The 22,081-nt window shown below is 47.3% G+C and overlaps 1 protein-coding gene across 3 annotated transcripts; it reads right to left on the reverse strand.

Annotated features, from left to right (window-relative positions):
- Positions 1-510: 510 nt before the first annotated feature.
- On the reverse strand, positions 511-21,948 carry SYVN1 (synoviolin 1). Of its 3 annotated transcripts, none has more exons than XM_007437752.4 (17): positions 21,798-21,948; positions 16,552-16,708; positions 15,991-16,083; positions 13,881-14,033; positions 13,565-13,613; positions 12,267-12,370; positions 10,986-11,112; positions 10,691-10,790; positions 10,479-10,544; positions 9,685-9,801; positions 8,956-9,119; positions 8,455-8,607; positions 8,261-8,380; positions 7,041-7,227; positions 5,550-5,686; positions 4,328-4,486; positions 511-964 (listed from the first exon to the last, which is right to left on the reverse strand). In XM_007437752.4, exons 2-16 carry the CDS (start codon positions 16,681-16,683, stop codon positions 4,335-4,337), a joined length of 1,854 nt encoding a protein of 617 aa, XP_007437814.1. In that variant the 5' UTR covers positions 16,684-16,708; positions 21,798-21,948; the 3' UTR covers positions 511-964; positions 4,328-4,334. The 3 variants fall into 3 exon arrangements, with proteins under 3 accessions (XP_007437814.1, XP_025028654.1, XP_007437813.1); XM_025172886.2 differs by having other exon boundaries at positions 511-1,012; XM_007437751.4 differs by lacking the exon at positions 511-964 and having other exon boundaries at positions 2,314-4,486.
- Positions 21,949-22,081: the final 133 nt, after the last annotated feature.

Genomic DNA, 22,081 nt, shown 5'->3' on the forward strand with positions numbered 1-22,081 from the left:
GATCAGACAAACTTGGGGGAATCCAGGTTTAAGTCCAGCCTCAGGTCATGGAAACTTAGGCCAACCTAACTCACGGGGTGGTTGTGGTGGGGAAAAAGGGATGCAATGGACACATTCTAGGTGGTTCATCTAATAAACATCTGGATTGGGGGGGCAACATGCTTTTAAAAATTGTTCGTAGTGTATTAAGCACATCTACCTGCAAAACTAGCCAAGATTGGAATCATCAGCTGCTCTTCCTCTGACATCCATCTTAGTAGCCATGATGTTTTCTGTCCGTGTTTTTTTCTCTCAATGCCAAGGGGTAGCTGGCAGAATCTTGCCCTTTGCACAATGCTAGGTTGCTGTCGCTGTTATGTTGCCTCTGATATGCCCTTAATTTAGTATCGCTTGGTGGACCTAGCAAGGACTAAAGAGAATTATTGCATTGAACACATTATTTAAATTCAGATCCTTCCTTCTGTGATGTCTTGGGACGGCTCGAGAACATTACAGATTGGAGGCCATGCAAACTTTAAAGCAAGTTTTTTATTTGCAGTATTTACACAAATTCAGGCTACTAAAAATTATACAGTATTTACAATCTCTCTCTCTCTCTCCCAAAAATTAGCCTATACTTCTTTCACCTCCATGTGTAATATGGAGTTGAACAGAAACCAGAGAGGAACGATAGACGCTTTCTTCCCCAAACAATTGCATTCGCTCCTTTTGGAAAAAGAAAGCATTCTTTGAAACTTTTAGAAGAAAAAAGATCCAGGTTTGCTTTGGAACTAAAAGTGACTTCTTTATTGGGGGTGATTCTTCCCCCACCAAAATACTACTTTTCTTGGACAGATAGGAGATTCGAGCATGAAGAGATCGTTCTCAAACGGCTTCTGTGAGACTGCTTTCCGAGAAATACAGGAAGACTCGACTTGGCGTAGACACTTCGTTTTGCTTGGAGAAGGGAAGAACGTAGCTGACTCTGTTCACCGGGAACAAAGAGGGCATAAAATCATTTCCCTTCTGGGGGCTAGAGAAGGAGAAATATAAAGGTTTCTAAACAGGCAATTCTTCTCTGTACTTCTGGGGCATTTCCCCCCCAAATTTGCATCTTGCCAGTTTATGTCCAATGCACTTACATCTTGCATGGGACAATTTAGGGCAGTGCTTCTCAAACTTTTTCCTCCATTACCCAAAACCCTAATTTTGAATGGTCACTGAACGAATGTCATAACTTGAGGACTACCTGTGTTATAAAAACAGTATCATTGATCTTTATGTCATTTCAACAAATTACCATTGGTAATTTCATCCATTTTCATTGATAGAAATACTTTGGAAGATTTTCAAATCTATTTTAGTATACATGGCAATCTTTAAGTTAATTTAAATGTCCCTGTTGTGATTGGGTAATGGGTTTGTGTGTCATTACCCAAAGAAAAAGCACTTTAACCCAATTTTGGATAATTTATCCAGGTTTGGGAAGCACTGGTTTAGGGAATGGTCTCCTTTTACTCTGTTTTGAATTGCTGCCTCAGTGTTCAAAGGGGCTGGGGACACACCGGCAAGATGCAGAAATCAAGACCAGCAATCTTCTGCCTCCATCATCTCCCTCCTGAGCAATTTGGTTGGTTGTCAATCTCGGCTTAGAGGCTGCTTCTCCCAAAATGTTCTTGCTTGAATAGCCATGCCTGCACAAGGTAGCCAGCTAGACAGACGGGGTGGGAAATGGGACGTGTTGTTTGCACAGCAAAGTTTGGGCCGAGAACGGGTTTCTGCAATGACCCAAGAGCCAGCAAAGAATGGGAATCAGCAAAGCCCAGTCTTTGCAGAGGACGGAAAGAAGGGGGGGAGGCAGATGGAAGTTGTAGTCATACTGCCCGCCCCCCCCACAATGTCCCAGCACTATTAAGATGGTTCAAGGGTAATCTGGCAGTTCTTGTTCAGTTGAAACGGGGTGGGCGTCCATCTTGTGCCAAATTTCTAAGCCTCCTGGCTTTGCAGTTAACATTCAAAATGCAGAATGGATTCTTAAATATATGCTGGTTAAATACACCAAGATTTAGGTTAACCTAACACTCTCCAGTTTAGACTCCTGTTTTGGAGTAGAAAATAAAAACACACCCACCCACCGCTGAATTAACTGCTTCTTGTATTCTTCACAGTTTCTACCCTTTGCTGTTAACGTTCCTGTGTCGCCCTGAGAGAGGCGGATCAATTTCATCCCTCCTGCCCACGGTGTGAATTCGTCCCCACTCGATTCCGGTGGCAGACACAGAATGGGACTCCCAACATTTTTTGGAAACCCGGACAGATGAGTTGAACAGAAGCTTTGAGCACAGTCTTTTATTGACATCAATACTTTCAGCCAGCCCTGTTCTGCCTCCAGATCTAGCCAATAACAATACTGATCATTGACCCATCTTAAAACAATAGTGCTTCAGGAAAAAAAAATACTCCACAGCCCCAAAATGCAAATGTTTGGCTGATCTGTTGTGGGGGGGGAGGAGGGGGGGATGTCTAGCATTTCAAAAAAGTCAGTATCTTAGAAGCGATGCAGAGGAAAAGCAGGCTTTAGGAAAGCAGGCTTTAGGGAAAATGGGGGGAAATGCTAAGTCTGCTGAATGAAGGGGTTTCGCTGGGAAGGGTTAGAGCCTCATTCAGAAGTCGTTTCCCCATGATAATGGGGAACAGGACACACATCACCAAACACCTGTAGTGTGAAAATCGCCAAGTCCGGGGGAAACTGCCCTGTTCCTGGGACTCGGGGACCCCTACATATGTCACGAGGCTCAATTTGCCTGTCTAGAATTCCTACAGAGATTTCAAAGGAAAAAAAATTGTCCTGGAAGGTGGATCTCTATTCTACCCTTCCAAAAACCTTTCATGGATGAAACGCAAAGGACAGCAACTCATCAGAAGAGGGGGCCGAAGCGCGGCTGCAGGGCTCAGGGACACCCCCCCCCATGGACACCTGGTGATAGCTGTGTTCTCAAAGAGGTTTGCTTCCAGCACCTCATCAGAAAATTGGCCTCCCTGCAAAAATGGGAAGGGGCTCTTTCTGTCCAGAAACCAAAACTAAACAAAACGCAACGCCAAGACAGCGCAGGAGCCGAGAGACGCAGAAGTGCTGCAGAGAAAGAAGAGGGCTCTCAGAACAGCAAAACTGGAAACGGTGAGTAGAGCCAACTCTTTCCAACTGACGGGATGTAAACCTGCTGGAAGAACACTCTCAGCTCTCTCCAGATTTGTGTGGTTCCCCCTGGCCCTCAAACCTCTCCTTGCCAGCCAGAGTAGATATCCAGAGTTACAACGCAGGGTTACAAACCCCACCGCTACAGTCAGAAGCAGTGAAAATCTTATTCCAGACTCCCACCCTTCCTGGACCCCCAAGAGCAGCGAGGCAGCGTAAGAGTTCTTCCTCGGTCCTGTGTCTTTGGGAATCCCCCCCCCCTTTTTTAAGAGCCAAAGAAAGAAGCAGAGAAAAAGATTTAAGTCACGGGTTTACTGTGAAGCCTCCAAGAGAGGCTTCGATCTGCCAGAACATTAATTCGTTCATTCAAACGCCCCCACTCCCACCCGCCCCATCCCAGGCTGGCTGCACAGGAAGGGGAGAGTGGAAAGCATCTCCGGAGGGAAGAGAACAGGACTAAGGCTTGGCAGGACAAAAGTGATCGAGAGATGTCCACTGGGCTGTTTCCCCTACAAAAATAGAAGCTCTTCTTTCAGCTCGTTATCCCTGCAAAATGACACGGTTGCTTTCCGTAGGACGGACTAGCAAAAACTTTACACGTGCGCACCCACACGCACACGCACGTCCTGCCTAGGAAAGGAGACCAAAGCGTTGTGTGGGAGAAGCTACCCTCTGCCTAATTGACAGGGGAGCTCTCAAAACTAGGAACTACCTCCACTTTTAGACCGTGCATCCCTCCCTCCCAAATGAGAGAGAGAGACTCTCCCCACCCCGGCTGTCTCTAGGCTAACGCTCCATCCAGTCGAGACACCAACGCAAGAGATTTGAAACAAGCCGCATCCCTATTCTGGTGCAACGGGGCAGGTCGGCCTGGCCTGTATTGCAGAAGACACTGCTAATTCCTCTTAATGGTAGAAGCCTAGGCAAACTCGCCCTGCCCATTGTTCCCACCGCCCCCACCACAGTCCTGTAGAACTGCAGCCCCCATCTCCCGAGGTAAGACATCCAGGTCTTCTTCCTTGTGCCCCTCTGCATTCTGCTGCCGCAGTGAGGGGGGGAGGCTTGGTTCTTCTCGTTTCCATTTGGTTTGGGGGGGAGGGAAGGGAAAGAAGTCCATTAGGCAAGTAACCCCAGGCAGGGAGCACGGCTCACCGGGGTCTCAGTGAGAGGAAGAAGGCAGTTCTAGTTTTTGAAGCCGGCGTCTGCGCAGCTCGGCTGCGTTGGGCTCTTCTGGGGAGGAGGCCTCCCCATCCTGGCTGGGGCTGGATGGCTCTGTTGGACCCTCTGCTTTGTCTGCCGCTGGAGACGTATCTGGAAACACCAAGGAAAGAACGATAATCCGACAGAGTTTTTGAAAATGGGGCTCTTCCAAAGCAGTTCCTCATTTCCATCCTCCTTCTGAGTTTGGTTGTGCTGGTTAAAATTACTTTTGGCACCACAACACTGGCCTTCTGTCATCTAATACCTGCTGTGAACTCTGCTTGAGGACATGGAAATAAAAAACAGATATATTCTCTTTGGCTTTGGCTTTTCCCACAGGGCCATCCTTCAGCCAGCGCAAGAAATTCCATGGAGGGGCCCCCGTTTTAATTACTCCCTCCAGAATCCTCGAAGGAGCTTCTGCACGAATCTGATCGATATATTATAGCATCCACAGCAGAGAGGAATGGGGCTCCAGCCCAAAGGGTGCTCAGAGAGCCTGCCTGTTGAAACAGACAAGGCCGGGCAGGAGGGAACAAAATCAAAGAAGCAACGAATCTTTGTTATACGGCAGCTTTGCGGACAGCCAGGAAACCCACTGTGAGTCTAGTCCTCAAGATGCTTTGAAGGGGCAGATTTAAAACCCTTCTGACATCCGTCAAGGCCAGGGTCATGCTTGGCCCATCCAGCATAGATAATCCATGCAACGCGCAGGAAAGATTTAGCTTCAGATGACAGATGGCAGCGTCTGGTGCACTCCTTAGCCAGAAAGGTTCCTGCAGTTCCAAGGCCGCGGAACCAACATGGAAGCCCCAGTCCTGCCTATTTCAGACCTCCATGAAATTCCTAGCAACTGCCTAGCCAAGAGAGGTAACCCATTCCTTGCCTTGGTTTTAGCTGCCCCAAATCTTTCGCTCAATTGTGAGGCTGAAAGAGAGAATGAAAGACCCAAGCAGAATGTCTACTGCAGTGTTTCTCAACCTTGGCAACTTTGAGATGTGTGGACTTCAACTCCCAGAATTCTGGGAGTTGAAGTCCACACTTCTTCAAGTTGCCAAGGTTGAGAAACACTGGTCTACTGGGTGCAACGTTTGAGGCCTCTAAGATGCTACTCCAGACACATCCCTCTCCAAGTCACCCCTCTTGCCACCTGCCTGAGTCGAGGTGATGTTACCTGGCGAAGAGGTGCTGTCAGCAGGCTGGAAAGTCGTGGGGGTGAGTTCAGTGGAATTCGACTCAGGGCTAGGGGTCTCGGGAGAGGGCGCCGAAGTGGCTGGAGCACTGGGGGGTGTTGGGGCGGCTCGCGGCGTCCTGCACAAGAGAGACAGCGATCCAGTGGGAAGAACACAAGAACCGGCTAAAGAATTCCTTCTCCCTCACAAACGGCCTGGGCACCATACCGGCTTGTCAGGGCTCCCTGGGTGGCCAACAACAATGAACAGACAGACATATATAATAAAGAGAGCTAGTCTGGCGTAGTGGTTAAAGGCATCACGCTAGAGACCAGGAGAGTGTGAGTTCTAGTCCTGCCTTAGGCACAACACCAGCCGGGTGACTTTGGGCCAGTCTCTCTCTCTCAGCCCTAGGAAGGAGGGCACAGCCTTTCTGAAAGGAACGATGCCAAGGAAAATGCAAGGACTTCTCCAGGCAGTTGTAGGAGGGAGGGAGGGAGGGAGGGAGAATCATGAAACACAAAACATAGTTAAAAGACTGTGGAGTCCTTGGGGTTCTCTGAGCTTGGTTGTTTTCTTGCAAACGTTTCAGTGCTGCTGAAGATGTTACCTAGCTGGGTAACGAAACATTTGCAAGAAAACAACCAAGCTCAGAGAACCCCAAGGACTCCACAGTTCACCCCTGAGCTACACATATTCTCTTCTGATTGTTAAAAGAACCATAATACAAGAGCTGAGGCACCGTAACAGGCTCACAACACAGCTACACCTGTCACGGACTGAACTAACATCCTGGCTCAGGTCTTTATGGCCTTCTAGATGGCCAGGAGGGTTGGGGCCCTCAGTTCTTGGAGGCTGCTCCCTAGGGCAGATGCTACAACAGAGAAGGCACGTCTCCTAGGTCCCCCCAGATGACACTGTTTCATAGCAGAATCTGGAGCGTGCCTATCTGGTCAGATCTGGTGGAGTGGGGGATTAAAGGAATAAAGGGAATAAACCCAGTAGGCTAGCAAAGTTCAAACATGTCCCTCAATGACAAAACTCCACCCACCTCTAATTGGAATCTCAGTGGGAACCAGGGGAAAGTTTGGATATATCAACAGAACTTTGGGGATTTCTTAAAAACTGGCAGTGACAGAATGAAAAACCTCAGGAGGCAGACCCATAAGTAGAGGGGCACTGTAAATAAAGCACGTGCTCTCGTTTTGGCTAAAGTTTCTACTCTCAGAGAAGAGCCTCCATTCCAGTTCTTAAACTGTTGGCAGGCTTAGAAAGGTAAAAGGCAGATCTTCGAGGAACCGTTTAAAGCAGTGTTTCTCAACCTTGGCAACTTGAAGACGTGTGGACTACAACTCCCAGAATCCCCCACCAGCATGCCCTGATCCCAAGTTACACCCATTTAAAAAGCTCTCCCCAGACACCCTAGAACTTTTTTTCCCACATCTCATTCAGTTTTCAACTTGGGCTATGGGGGAAGGCGCCCCGGTGCTCACCCGATCGTCGCCAGCACGGTGAGGTACTGGTTGATTTGCAGCATCGCCGCATCGAGGAGGGTGTGAATGTTTTGGAGGCACTGCAGTCGGGCTTCCAAGTGTTGCCGTTCGTGGCCTTCCATGGCCCGCAGCTCCTCCTCCGTCAGCCCTGCAAACCCTGAAGGTGGAACTGGCATTGGAGGGAACCCTACAGCAGAGAGAGGAGAGGAAGGGGAACGTGGGAGAGGAAGACTCACTCGAAAAGGAACCTGAGAACAGGAAAGGCACCCCACGGCCCCATTAGCTGTCTTTCCCTCCAAACCACAAAGGGGCTATTTCCGGACACCTTCCTCCCACCATGCTTCCCAGGCTTTTCTTAGTTTTTTCCCCTCTGTATGCAGTTTAGGGGGTTCACACAGCTCCCTAATCCTTCTCTTGACCCTGTTAAGCATTTTGAGAGAGAGGCGGTTCGGTGCCAAAGTTAAGGTCCTACAAACTGGGAGACTGGGAGTTCCAGGCCTTCCTTGGGCACAAAAGTGAGTCGGGTGACTTTGGGTCACTCTCTCTCTCAGCCCAACCCCCGTCGCAGAGCTGCTGTGGTGGGAAAAGGAGGAGGCAGAAACTTGGGGCATGCCTGCTGCCTTGAGCGAATCGAAAGAAAGGCAGGATAAAAACCTATTAAATAAACACATACCTACATATTAAGGAAGCAGCAATTGTCCCTGTTGCATTTCAAAGGCGTGCCCATCACTGAGACCCACAAGGCCCCACGCCTAGTGAGCAAAAGCTAAAAGTTTCTCAGAGCTGCAGAAAACCTGCTTGTCTTCCTCCCCCGAACCTACATACTATTCCATCTGCTACCAGAGGCTCCGAACTGCAAATACAGGTAGTCCCCCGGTTAAGGATGCCAACCCCTAGTTAAGAACGGAGCCTACTGTAGCAAAATTCGAGTTAAATACCCAATGGTTTGAGTTCATTACACAATACTACTTAGGCAGTATTATACAATAATATTGTTCTGGCTTACATACAAATTTGACTTAGGGAAAGGAACTTGCTCTTAAACTGGGGACTCCCTGTATCAGCTGCGTACTTTTTAGCCCCTCCACCGGGAACCACAGAGTTGGAAGTGCCCATCAAGGCCATCACGGAAGATACAAATCACTGGAAAACATCCACTGATCCCTCAGCCCATTGTGGGAAAACACCCGTGGAGGACACACAGGTACTCTTGAACATACCAAAGAGAGGGGGGAACGGCATGCCCATCCAAGGGGGAGGGAAGGGGAAACCCGGCACGGTCCCTGCGGAGGCTTCGGTGTCTGACGTAGATGCGGAATCCCCGCTGGGCCTTGTGGCGCCTGTTGGGAAACAGAGCCCAGTTAAGACCCCTTGGTGGCTAACTAGCGGAACAGCCGGCTGTGGGGTGTCTCACCTGCCAGTTGGGCTCCTGGTGGGGAGGAAGCAGCAGCGGAGGCACCGTCGGTATTGTTGGGGGGCTGGACCCCTGGCACTGGAGGGAAGGGAGCCATGGGAGGCCAAAGTGGGAACATCCCGGGAGGAAATGGAGGCAGGAGGCCTTGGGGGACTGCAGAAAGAAAAGAGGGTCATCAGCACTGCTTCCAAGAGTACCAGACTACGCCAGCCAGCAAGATTTTAAACCTGCCTTTATTTAAAGCATCTTCAGCCCGCTTTTTGTTTCAGAAAAGCCCGTCCCCATAACTCTGGCAAGACAGTAAATGTAGCTGAAAATGTGCCCAAGATTCCACGTCTTATGTCCAGCTCCACAAACAAAGGCCAGGTTGGTGGGCATCCAACTGAGCCAGCTAATTTGGGAGGGTGGCAACGGCGTGGTCTTTGGGAAGCTCCTGCTGGGAGCACAACCGAATACTTGCTCAAGACGTCCACAGCACAGTGGCTTGCAAAGCGGACTTACAGTTCGCTGGCTGGGGGATCAGCGGGGCCTGGGGCTGGGGCGGATGCTGCCCTCCCTCCTGCTGCTCGGGAGGCGGCTGGGACTGCGTGGGCAGGGAGGCGCGGAGGACATCCATCCGGCACGTGGGACAGGTCTGCTGGCGCTGGAACCAGGATCGGAGGCAGCTGAAGAAGAGGAGAGTCTTTTGCAGTTCTACTGGGTAAATCTAAGCTTCCTTCCAATTCTCTCTCTCTCACGCGCACACACACACACAGACATGTGCTTCATACACAAGGGACAGAAAAAATGTGAAAGTTTCGATTTTGGCCAAAGTGTGAACTTCTCTTCTCACCTAAGGCGACAGAACTCAGTTAACCAGAACCAGTTTGTTCCAAAGAAGCCAAATTTAAACCCAGGGGACGGGAGCAGCTTCCTTTACAACTAACCTCAATTCAAATGAAATGAAGGCCTGTGTTCGGATTTATTTATCAAACGCCTATCTACCCCACTGCAATCCAAAAAGACTCCAAAGGAATACTGCAGCTCAAACCTTCACAAGGGTGATTAGCAGAAGCCGGGGGTTTTGAACCCGTCTTCCTCCCTGACCTGAGCCAAACAGGAAAGAGAGAGGGAGGGTCTCCCTCCAACCCAAGGCGGGCTGCATCTTGCTCCTGCAGACAACTCCACGCTTTCAGATCAACCCAGATTCACCCATGCTACTGGATTAAAAAAAAAACACCTTCCCCACACCTGGTGTGGAATATGTGATTGCACGGCAGACGTTTCGCACCCATCACCATCTCCTCCCGGCAGATAATGCAAACGTTATCCATGGCCTGCAGCTCTTCTGGAGTGGCATCAGGGTACCTGAGGAAAACAACGTCAGAAGCCAAAGTTTCTTCCCTATCCCAGCCGGGTCCAAAGCTGAGATCATGAACTCAGCAGCTGTGAACAGCATAAAGCAGTGTTTTTCAACCATGGCAAATTTAAGATAGGTGGACTTCAACTCCCAGAATTCCCCAGCCAGCCATGAACATTCAGGAGGAGCCTGGTAGCCCCTTTTCAGATGAACACATTTTATTCAAAGTTTATTTTTTAAGCTTTGCTTATGCCTTTGGAAAAAAAAACATGTTGGTTTGAAAAGGGGTTATGGGACCCCTTCTAATTTTTAGGCCGAGGAACATATTCTATTTTGACTGGTCTGCTCCGAAAAGGAAAATTAATTTATAGGGAATAGGACTGCTCCCCATATACTTAAGCAGTTTTTCCTTCGGTAAGATTTAAAATTCAGGGACTTGGGGGGGCTCCATCCAAGGCTTTGGGGGAGACATAGCTTAGGAAATCTTGGCTGTTGTAAAAGGTGAGTAACATCTGGGGGGGTAGTTCCCCTTCCATCCAGCCACTTTTTCAGCTGGGCCAAACTGCCCATCTCATTCCTTTCTGTTAACCTGCTGGATGCGCTGGAGAATGATACGCCCAACATAATATATGAAAGAGCCCCCCTTCCTGCCTCTCGCGCACTCCTGGGCACGGCAAATACTCACAGTGTGTTCATGTTGCGGATCGCCCGGCGGGACATGATGGCATCCGTGACTGCTTTTTTGAACTGCCTGGAACGGAGATGTCAAGGGTCAGGGCCCAGGGGGCGGGTGGGCAAGCAATCTTGGGTGGGGTGGGGGCTAGAAACCCCCTTCACCTGCAGAGAGGTGCAGAACTGCAGGCCTGCATCTCCCCAGCTCCCCTGCACCCGCCTCACCTCATCGCCAGGTACATGGGCCGGATGGCGAAAAGCGGGAAGGTGTGCACTTTGATCATGATGGTCATGAAGGCCATGTAGAGGAGGACCTTGATGAAACCTAGGGAGGAGGGGGAGGAGGAGGAGGAGGAAGAGGCACCAATTCGGGTTTTACTTCCAGGTCATTGCCAAAAAGAAAAGGCTGCAGAAGCACACCTCCCAATCAAGGCAGAATGATGCCTCGGCAGCTGTTTCTTGGGATACGGGGACTGGATTTGTCCTGAAAAACAGGTCCTCCACCCCTGGATCTACTTACCCGTGAAGAGTTCTGTATAGAGCATGAAGACGGCCTTGTTGTCCCAGGGGTTCTCGCTCTGGAGATCTATGGAATGCAGCAGGTACTTGATGAAGACGGTCAGCACCATCGTCATGAGGATGGCATACTGAAGGAAGCAGAGGAAGAGGACAAAATGGAATTTGGTAAAATGAGACACCTACAGGCTTGGCTTCCCTCTGATTCTCCCTTCCCCTGGTGGGAAGCCCAAAGAATACCAAAGCCCGCCCAAAATCCTTTCTCTCAGGTCCCCTGGCATCAGCACCTTGAATGCCATATCTATACCACAAGAGGGGGTAAAAAATGGCACTGGAAACCACATACTCCACAGCTGGCTGCCTAAGGAAACCACGGGGTAGGATGACCCAAATGGAAAGAGAAAGGAAAGCCCACAAAAAGTCACCTTGGGGTCCTCCTTCCCCTGTTACTGAGCATCAAGTCAAAACACTTTCCCCCACCTGAAGCTCTTCTGGGGCGCTGGACTTCAACTCCCATCATCTCTACCCAGCTCAGCTTAGTTAGGGATTGTGGGAGCCGAAGTCCAACCCACCTGCAGCAGAGCGAGGCTGACCATCTTGTCTACTTTGAGAAAAAGAGGCATCACAGGGAGAAATCCAGCTCTTTTAAGGTTTTGTTTCCTCCCAGAATGCCCTAGGCTTTTATCCTTAGAATGGATCAATCCTCGTGGTTTAAGCACGGTGGATTGTCCCCCTTCCAAAAAAATTCCAGAATCAGATTTTGGGGGGGGAAAACCCAGAATGCTCCAGAGCAGGGTCGCTTCATTTTGCACGCTGCTATTTCATGGATATAAACATTTCCAAGCCCACAATGGGAAGAGAGTTAACATTTATTTATTTATATTTCAAATTTAATCACCGCCCATCTTACTCAATGAGCGATTCTGGGCAGATTACAATAAAGACAAAAATAAATACTGGTTAAAATACAATAAAACCAACGTTCAATTCATCAATAACACCCTGTTGCTTTTGCATCAATCCTAAATGCAAACATCTTCATGGCTTCTGCCTCTTCTCTGCGTAACATACCAAGAGATAGCAAATCACTCAAAGTTACCTTCTTCCTTTTTTGTTTTAAATACCTGCTTATATTTTACTTTTCAGCCTCAGTTTAAACACCTCCACTGAAGAAGAGTGTCTGTCATCTCCAAAAGGCACCGAGGGAGGAGTCTGGAGTGCTGTGTTTCTTAGGCAGCCGCCACGGGCCCGCTTCTGTGGGTATCTACAAAGGGTACCTACTCACCTCAAAGCCAAAGACCAGTTGGACAGACGCCCCCCGGGTCAGGATGCTGTGGTAGGCGTGGCTGACGAACAGGAAATCTAGGATGGCCAGAAGCACCATCAGAGCTAGGAAACAAGGGAGACCATTTTGCCACTGAGAAAGCAGCAGCGAACTCATGCAACGGCTACCTGAGATTCACAATATCCTAGAGGGTCACTGCAAAGCTCTCTGATTTATTCACGTATTAGATTTCTATCGCGCCTTTCCTTCAGGAGCCCAAGGCGGCGTACGTGGTTTCTCTCCTGTTCCTAAGAGAAGACTACGGCTAACATGGCAGAAGGAAAGCCAGAGGTCCCTCACAGCTTTGCAGCCGGCCCAAAGCAGATCATCCTGTTTCCCTTGAATATGAATGGCTGTTGTTTGGAACTGCCAAATAACTAAAAAAAAACAAAAAAAAAACCTCTGAATGTGGAGACTGTGGAGGGCTGCATCTCAGGGCTCAGTATGCAAATCGCCAAGAAAGATAATTTCGACATGCAAATAATCATCCAGCATTAGCCTTCCTGAACATCTGCCTACTTTGCAGCTGTACTTCAAACAGTGCCAACATCTGAGCTGGAATCTCCACCTGCTCTGGGTCACTTGTCCTCATCTGACCTTGGGGAAAACCACAGCAGACAGCAGGGTGGAATGGCAACTTGTCCCTCGGCCAACTAGTAGTATTTTTAACAAGGCAGCTGGCACAGCAATGTTTCTGCTGAGAAAAACATCAAAGGGCCGTTCAGTCCAACTGTTCTTCCCTTTCAGCCTCAGGATCCAGGGACTGGGATCCAGTTGGGCAATCCCTAGCTCTCTTAAATCCTCACCCACCTGAAAAGGAACCTAGCTGCTTGCTTGCTTGCTTTTCATTGGGGACCCTTTATCCACCCAGCTCAGAACTGCCTGCTTTCCTTCAACTGGATTTTTAAAACACGCAGCCCGACTTTCTTAAAAGACATCACACACTGTGAACAGTTAGCCTAACTATACACATAAAATAGGAAGCTGTTTTGAAACGAACTATATACATAAAAGAAAAGGTAAATAAAACTGGGGGGGGGGACCCTAAGATAAAAAAACAAAGCCAATCCACCCTGGGAAACTATTTTCATGAATATTTTCATGAATGAATGGCTAGATTCTCAAGAAGCTCAGTTGGGATTCTGCCTCAAGCAACAGCCTTGGGGGCAGCCATCAACTTTAGCAAAAAGAAGGTAACAGCTTTGCTCCTCCAGAAAAAGAAAGTGAGTAAAAAAAAAGGTGAGTAAAAAAGTACTTACAGACAATGCGGAAATGGAAAAGCCAAGAAATGTTGGGACTTCTCTCCATCTAGACCAGAAAAATAGCAAATTTAAGGGTCAACCCCTCGATCCCTTTTCCCACTAACAAAACACAATTCGCTTCAGGCTTTGTCAAGTGGATGAGTCCACTTATGCCCAGGATGGTTAGAACTGAGTTCTCAGGTTGGGGAATGAGATGCCTTCTTCGACAGATTCTAAGGCCTTCAAGCAGAAGAAGAAAAAAAGACCCACTTCTACCCTGACCTGGTACAGCCTCGGGTTTGCACGCACACAGCCTCTGCGGGACCGTACTCACAAAGTCCACCCGGTCCTCAGCCAGCCAGTGGAAGCACTTGAGGAAGAGGAGGAGGGTGAAGAGAGCCACAAAGCGAGGACTGAAGTCATCCCTGAAGACAGTGAAGGCCAGGCAGGTCTCTGTCACGGCGTACCACGACCGCTCGAGCAGATGCTGTGTGTGAAAGATGGATTTCAGGCACTCCCTCTGATCCCAAATCCCACTTGCTGCTGGTACCATTCCTCCAAATTTACATGCCCATTAGTGTGTTAGCACCCCCCACTCTGGCATCGCCAGAGGAGGTAGGAACTTTCAGAAATCCCAGCCAACATGGTGGCAAGTCCTGGGCTTTGGAGTCCCAGTGCTTCTGGGGGGGTCCAGATTGTGAGAGGCTCTCTTGAAGGACACCTTCTCCAGCCATCATTATTATTCTTTTTCATCCAAGAGAAATGGGATGAAAAAGAATAACAGGAATTTACTACTTCCCAAGGGGAAAGAAATGATGCTAAAAGGGCTCAGGACTTGTCTGCCTATCCATCAACAGCAAAACAAAATTTGGGGTTGGGGGAGAGCCCAGTAAAAGAAAGAGCAGGTTTTAAAATACAGGGAGTCCACAGGTTAAGAACACTCGGTTTCAGGACGACCCATAATTAAGAACGGAGCCTACTGTAGCACAATTCGAGTTAAATGCACAACGATTCGTGTTAGAGACACAATGGTTTGAGTTCATTACACGATATTACTTAGACAGTATTACACAATAAGGCTGCTCCGGCTTACATACAAATTCAACTTAAGGACAGACCTTGGGAACGGAACTCGTTCTTAAACGGGTACTCCCTGAATATTAGATCTGGCCAAAGGCGAAAAGAATCTCTCCTTGCAACCCCAGAGCAGAGACAGATGGGCTTAGAAGGTTGCTGATGGCTCCATTCTGAGGCCCCCATGTGCTCCTGGTCATGTGATCCAGAGGCCTACAGCCCACCCCATGCTTCCCAGCACACAGACACATAACAGGAGGGGAGGTGGGCACATAGACAGGCAACTCCTATGCACCCACACCAATTAGAACCTCACACACCCATACAGGCCACAACTATGCACACACCTTGATTCAGCCCTGGGGAGAAAGTGTCTGGGTGAGCACAGAGCTATGGAACACGTTGTTTTGTTACACAGAAGAAAATACAGCGGTCTCGTCTGGACACAACTGGGAAAGCAGTGGAAATCATTCCAGAAGCCAATCTTGCAGGCTTTCCTGACCTTGTTCTCACTTGAACATCCTTTCTCCTTATAGGCTAAACGGGTGCCAAAGTTGGCTACTGTGTGGCCCAGAATGCTGGACTCTTATTAGCCAGCAGCTGGATCAAACAGGATTCTTCTTACATCCCTAAATACCTACTAAACCCCCCCCCCCCTTCTTTGCCCACCTCCTCCTTACACTGATTGTCTATGGATATATGGCTATGTTCTTTCTTTCTTTCTTTTTTTTACTGCTGCTGTAAACATAAATGTTAAATACTTTTAATGACTTCTTTGTTCGCTTTATCACATTATCCTTCCAGATGTCTGTTGAGAAGGGAAGTGAAACACAAATTGGTTAAACAAACAGCTAAATAAGTGATTTGGCGAAGGAAATCTAGCCAGCTAAGGGACAAGCCATATGCTGGAGCAGTGACCTCCCTGTTTTTCTGTGATTAAAAGGGTGTTCTTTGCCATCCTGGCTCCAACGTGAACAGGTAAGCTTAAAAACTGGACACCAGAAGTCCTGAATATTCCATAATCATGCAACTGGATTTCTTTCTTCTCTGCTAGGTGCCATCACATCCCTTTTTTCCACATTGCCCCAGCCAAAACTCTCTCTAAATTATGTGTGGGGGTGGGGGGAGTGTTAATTACACCACACATAAATTTAGCCAAAGAGAATTAAGACTAACGTTTTACAATTGGGGCTTTTGAAGGTTCATAAGCAAAGATCCATTATTATGGGGAACAGAGAAGTGGGATTCTAACAATTGGAGATCAAGGATTCAAGAAGATGCTTCTTCGCAAAGGAGAGCAAAGTTTGCCAAAGCCCACTGAACACGTCCTCTCACCAAGGCTAACATTTGCATGCCCGGGCAACACTCACCTCCATTTCTGCCGCTCGGAGTTGTCCGAAGAACACTTTCCCCATGAATTTGCCTAGCAGGAACACCAGGACGAAAGCCTGAATGTACAGCACCTGGCATCACAAGAGAGCAAAACGAATAACGTTGCTTGGACAACATTCCAAAGAGGGAAATAGGATTTGCAAGGATCTCTGTATTTTTATCTTGCTCTCCTCCCTGGTCACAAAAACATCCTTTTCTCTAGTTAGTCAGATGATATTTTTAGCAGGATATATTTGATCTACAATGGGGGGGAATATGAGTTGCAATTACACAAATCCGAAGGGTCGAAGGCTGGGACAGATCACCCTAAAATGTAGCAATTCCTTCCTTTCAGACTGGATATTCAAGAGCCCTAAGCCAACCTACCCCAACCCAACACCTTCCAAATGGGCTGGAACTACAACTCCACTGCCTATATTGACTAGAAATCTTGGTTTAGGAGTCATAGCACATCTGAAGGACGAGGAACTGGGGGAAAGCCACACTTAAAAGCCATATTCAGGCTATTCCTGGGACTGACTGGAGAGGTGCAGACTCACCGCCATGCTGGGACTGGACTTGGTAAGGTACACCACGGTGGGGTAGAACTGGTGCTTCAGGTAATAGGCGTGAGCCACCACGGCGGAGGTTAAGGCCAGGCTGGCAGCCATCATGATGGCGGTCCGGAACATCTCTCCAGCCCCGACGTCCGGCAGACTGTGGAAGGAAGAGACAGCAGCATGAACTCAGTTACAGACACGCCTGAATTGGCACTCGCCTCAGCAAATGAAAAATGAAAACAGACTCAGCTGCTTGATTTGCATTGCCATGGCCCAGTGCACCCCTGTTGCTATTCTCAACCTCTGACGGACAGCACCGTTATTGTACAAGCACATCTCGCTGGCACATGCGCATGCTCCAGTGTTGCTCACCTATGGAATGTGAGGGTCTCTCATGGCAACCAACCAATAACCCGCTTCTCCTCTTATCCTATCAACTGCAGGGGTGGGAAAGGCTCTCAAAACTTTTTTTCTGGGCAAGCCACTTCTGTGGCCATTATTGTAAGACTGGAATATACTAAAACTCCTGCAATAAGAAAAGTGTATTCTGAGAAACAAGCAGGGTTAAAGAAAGCAGCCTCTTTGTTTAATCGATAAGACCGATCCCACTTCCCACAGCCATGGGGGAAAACGCTGCTGTTCAAAGCCTTGAATCCTAAATCTTTCTCGTAAAAGTTCAGTAAATATTACCTACATATTGCCAGAATTTATCTTAAAGACTACAGAAACTTAAGTAAAGCAATAATATAAGGTAAAAATAGCAACACAGTTTTAAATGTTTAATTCAGTTCTCCCTAACACAACATAACTCACAGAGAGACATGTAACTCTGCTAATTGGGATTACAGCTGTAGTGCTAATTGGGAAACTGCAATGGGCTGTGAGAATGACCTTGGGAGACAGACAGGAAGGAAAAGAGCCACAGCCTAGACAACCGTCATGGAAAAGGTATCTCAGCCCACAGAAGGAAAAGGGGCATGGGAAGCATCTCAGAAGGGACCCTCTCTAGTTTTCTGGAAAGTAAAAGGGAGGAGAGAAGGGCTTTCAGACTTGCAAGATTCTGTTACTGTACCTTTACAATAAAGGTAGTGTTAGTACTCATGGTTGGCACTTGTCTGGACTACCCCAAAAGGCTGACAAACTCAGCAGCTGAAATATATCTGGGCCAAAGACAGAACCTGCTGTATCCCCTCTTTCAGAAGCTTGGTAGGAGTGACAAGGGAGAGGTAAGCTAGAGGTAAGATTATTTAGGCAGAAGTTCCACAGCAACCTTCCTTTAGGAGCTCCCCAAAACACAACTAGGTCACCAAGTACTGCTCAAAAACGTTCCCAGCAAACATGCAATAGAGATTACAGTATGTGTTTAATGCAAGTTAGCCAACTTGTACACAGCAGTTAAAATCTACAGTTGATGCAACATATTCCAGCAGCCAAGAATGACATTCCAGTGATAAGATGGGGCACACCTGTTAAGAAGTTTTCCTACACAAGAGCTCAGAAACTCATATTATTGGAGATTGTGCAGGTCATCTGGGGTCCTGTCTCCCACCAGTACAATCTCCTAAAATTTGCTATCAAACACAGGAGAAATATCTAGGAAGGACAATCTTTCTCTACCAAGACCTCTTATCAGTTCAGTGCAGGGAGAAATCTTCTATAAACAGCCAGCACAGGGAACGTAGTGTGAGCTCAAACTGAATTTGTTTTTAAACTCATGGGCAATTCCACTCCTGAAAAATACCCTAGCACTCAGACCCTTGTTATCAGTGTAAAAGCTGTCCATAGAAACAAGTAAACTCTGAGAATCATCTTAAGGGAGTAAGTTATTTTGCTCCACTCAAGTACAATTTTGCCAGTGGGGAACAAAATTCTTGATGCGCAAGAATGCCAAACTGCAAGCCTACTTTTTTCAACCCATGATCCCAAATAGCAATTGCACCCTATACACCAGTGTTTCTCAACCTTGGCAGCTTTAAAATGGGTGGACTTCAACTCCCAGAATTCCTCAGTCAGCCATGCTGGCTGGGGAATTTTGGGAGTTGAAGTCCACCCATCTTAAAGCTGCCAAGGTTGAGAAACACTGCAGTGGACTCAGTGGGACATCCTGTTTTGCTACTTTCCAACAGGCCAAGGAGTCATAAAACAGATACACTAGCTTCACAGATCTCTGCAGCAAGAGATAAGGATCGGTGAGTTGTGTTGACCCATGCCCAGGAAGAAAAAGATAAATACAAGCTGCCCTTCCAGTCAAAGAAACAGACAAGGATAATGAGTTGTAACGTGAAACTAAAAAAATCAGGCATTCACATTAGCTGCTGGAAGCAGAAATAACAATGTCTATGCACGTTATTCTTGAAATAGATAAGTGTAATGCTGTGGAATGTGCTTGAGCTGCGCATACAGGACCCCTATTAATAAGCATAACCAGTTGCATTCTGAGATTAACGATACTGTCTATTTTTAAGAGGAACTGTTACCATCCCTTTAAAATGGAGAAGAGCAACTAGCACAAACTGCGACGGCTGAGTGAGGAAAGAGAATTTCAAAGCACAGAAAAATGCATAAAGGGGGTCACATAGAAAAGAGGATAGGGAATAACAGAAAGTTAGAGAAAGACTGAATCTAGATCATGCCCACCATTCTCATCCTTATTTTTAAAACCCTGCCCTTACATCCTGACCCAACTTTCTGGTATCACTCTCATTCCTCCTGCTCCACTTTTAGCAAACTGAAGGGCTCCTGTCCCTTCAAAAGGACTTCACCCACTTTACTTTGCTACCCTTATACACTGGGATTCTGCTGAAGACACCTATGGGAGAAACCTTCTGGACCTTTTCCTCAAAACCCACGTTTCCCACCAAGCTCTGAAACATCACATCCATACTCCCCCTCCTGCTGTGATTCAGCTGAAGAATTTATCACTAAACACAAGATTCTTTCCCATGTACCAGCCGGTCTTTGGCTTTCTCTACTTCCTCCACTGTTCCCCTTTGTATCTTTTTTTTCAATATTAGGGGGTTCAAAGGAAAGCATCATAGGTACACAGATCATACTCTAAAAAGAAGCAGTGATAAATACTCATATTTACCATAATTCCTATAAATCTGGATACAACATGTAGTGATGTGACTTTCTGGTAACTTACCATTTTTATATTTATTTCCTTAAAATCATTTGATAGCATATTGTAAGTTACAGTGAATGTTTGGAAAGACAGACTCAATTAAATCTCTAATTTGTGGGCATAAAACCAAATCTCTATGTATCAAGGAAGCACAATATGGCAATTTTAAACTCCTGTTACTGTTTTTACATCTTGTTCTTGATGTATTTGATGCATAAGACAGATCCATAATATGTTCTATTAGTAACATATGGCAATCTTAACCTGCTTCTTCCATTGCTACATTTTTACTCTTACATGATGTAAGAATTTGCATCAATACTAATCACTGTCAGTTTAGAACTGGTGTAGCACACCAGCTGAGACTAACCTGTTCTCACACCCTCCAACATCACTTTGATTTATTTATTTAACAAATGTCTACATTGCCCACTCTGGACATGTGACTTACAGGATCATATAGTTACAAGACACACGGGATTGATGAAAGTGATCTAAAAACCATTGTGTTATATGCTGAATCTGTAAACCAAGTGTGTGTAAACACAGATAGAAGAATATATTGCAACAGTGTTATACTGTCAGTTGTTCAGGCACTTATCTTTAACATTTCTAGTCAGTTTTTCCACTATTAAAAAAAATGGGTACACTCAAAAGCAAGAATAAAGCAACACAGACCTCCACCACAACCCAGAAATGATTAATACATCATCTGAAATGTTTCTGCCCTACCTTTCTATATCATCACCCATTTCTCATGATTTACTATGTGCAACCCAGTAACATATTCCATCAGTTGCTGCTTATAGCAGCCTCAGCTGGGTGTCTATCAGTGTAGCCAAAACACAAGTCTCTAGGAAATAAGACATCATTTCCCCCAAAACAATACTCAGATTTGCAGGACACAACACTTCTGCAGAGAAGAGAACTTTATATTAACACTGAAAAGTCAGATTACTATTGAACAGGTGGGCAGGGAAAATGAATGGGATCTCTTGAGAAAGGACGAGGTGAGATGGCACACTTATTAGGCAAGAAAGCAGCACTACAACATCTGGTCAAGTAACACCGAAGAACTTTTCTGTGCCTGCTTTCCCTGACACATACCTTAGCACACATGTGCCTCTGTATGAACAAACCATGTAGAGAGTGCGGCTGAAGCCAGGAAAAAAAGATCAGAGAAAGAAGGGAAACCTACAGATGTAATATTGTAATTCTCAGATTGATAAAGGAGAGCTATATATAAATACCCAGCTTCAAAATTCTATGTTATCAGTGACAAAACATGCCACTTCACAGTAACACTGCAAGGAAGGGTCCATTGGTATTGGCCAGCTAATAAATTCAAATTAATAATAATATTTTTAAAAGTCCCTGGCTTAAAGTACTAGGGCATATTGCCTTCTAGCTGGGAAAGAGTTTGGTTGCCAAAATTCTTAAAGGCTCTGTGAGAAGAAACACTTTTGGATTTGGGCAGATGACAACCCTTCAGAAAGAGAGATGAGTGTTCCCAGAAGATTCAGAGAATTACAGGGAAGTGGGGGGTAAGGAATGGGGTATCTGGGAGAGGGGTCACACTGGGCTGGCTCTTCCTACCTTTAGAAATGGGGTTCCGGAGAGGGGGCACACCTGGCTGGCTGGCTCTTCCTAGCTGTAGAAATGGGGTACCTGGGAGAGGGGGCACACCTGGCTGGCTGGCTCTTCCTAGCTGTAGAAATGGGGTACCTGGGAGAGGGGGCACACCTGGCTTGCACCTCCTAGCTTTAGAAATGGGTACCTGGGGGAGAGGGCACACCTGGCTGACTGGCTCTTCCTACCTGTAGAAATAGGGTACCTGGGAATGGGGCACACCTGGCTGGCTCTTCCTAGCTGAAAAATAAAAAGGCTGCTCATAACAGAAGTTATTAATAACTAACAATTTATAACGTAAGGACCGCTTGCCTAATACACAGCTTCACATACTCATAGGTCTGGGGGATTCGGGAGGGAAGACAGCTGAAACCTCGCACCCCACAGCCATGACAGCTGCTGGGGGGGTTCTCAGTCGCGGCGAGAGCTAGGCCAGCCTCCCCCTTCCCCGCCAACAGCCACCCTCCGCGTCCGGACCCGGCTCATCACTCACCCAGCCCCGGAAGACGCTTCGCCCCCTCACCCTGAACCAACAACTCTTCTCTTCTATCCCAACCGGAAGTCCTGACGCTCAGAAGACACCTCACTTCCGCCCGGGACGTACCAAACGCGTCCCTCGACGCCTTTGTTCTTTTTCTCTCTCCCCTGCTTCTTTTCCCTCTCTTTCTCCTCAGCAAACGGTGGTTCCAGAAGCGTCTCGGAAGGGTGGTTTTTAACCAGTCCTTTTGAACTGTTCCCATGTCCTTTGCTTTCTCCTCGGCTTCCCCCCTCTAGAAT

This window comes from Python bivittatus, unplaced genomic scaffold (assembly GCF_059951505.1).
Source record: "Python bivittatus isolate LINGU-HERP-01145 unplaced genomic scaffold, Pbiv_v1 ctg000180_np1212, whole genome shotgun sequence".
In the NCBI taxonomy this organism is placed as follows: domain Eukaryota; kingdom Metazoa; phylum Chordata; class Lepidosauria; order Squamata; family Pythonidae; genus Python; species Python bivittatus.

Bases quoted from the DNA above. Each gene is read 5' to 3' on its own strand.
- SYVN1 (XM_007437752.4), bottom strand. From the start codon at position 16,683: ATGTTCCGGACCGCCATCATGATGGCTGCCAGCCTGGCCTTAACCTCC. The intron at 16,084-16,551 runs GTGAGTCTGCAC...TTGTGATGCCAG, and splicing joins AGTCCAGTCCCAGCATGGCG to GTGCTGTACATTCAGGCTTT. The intron at 10,545-10,690 runs GTGAGGCGGGTG...TCTCCGTTCCAG, and splicing joins CCCATGTACCTGGCGATGAG to GCAGTTCAAAAAAGCAGTCA.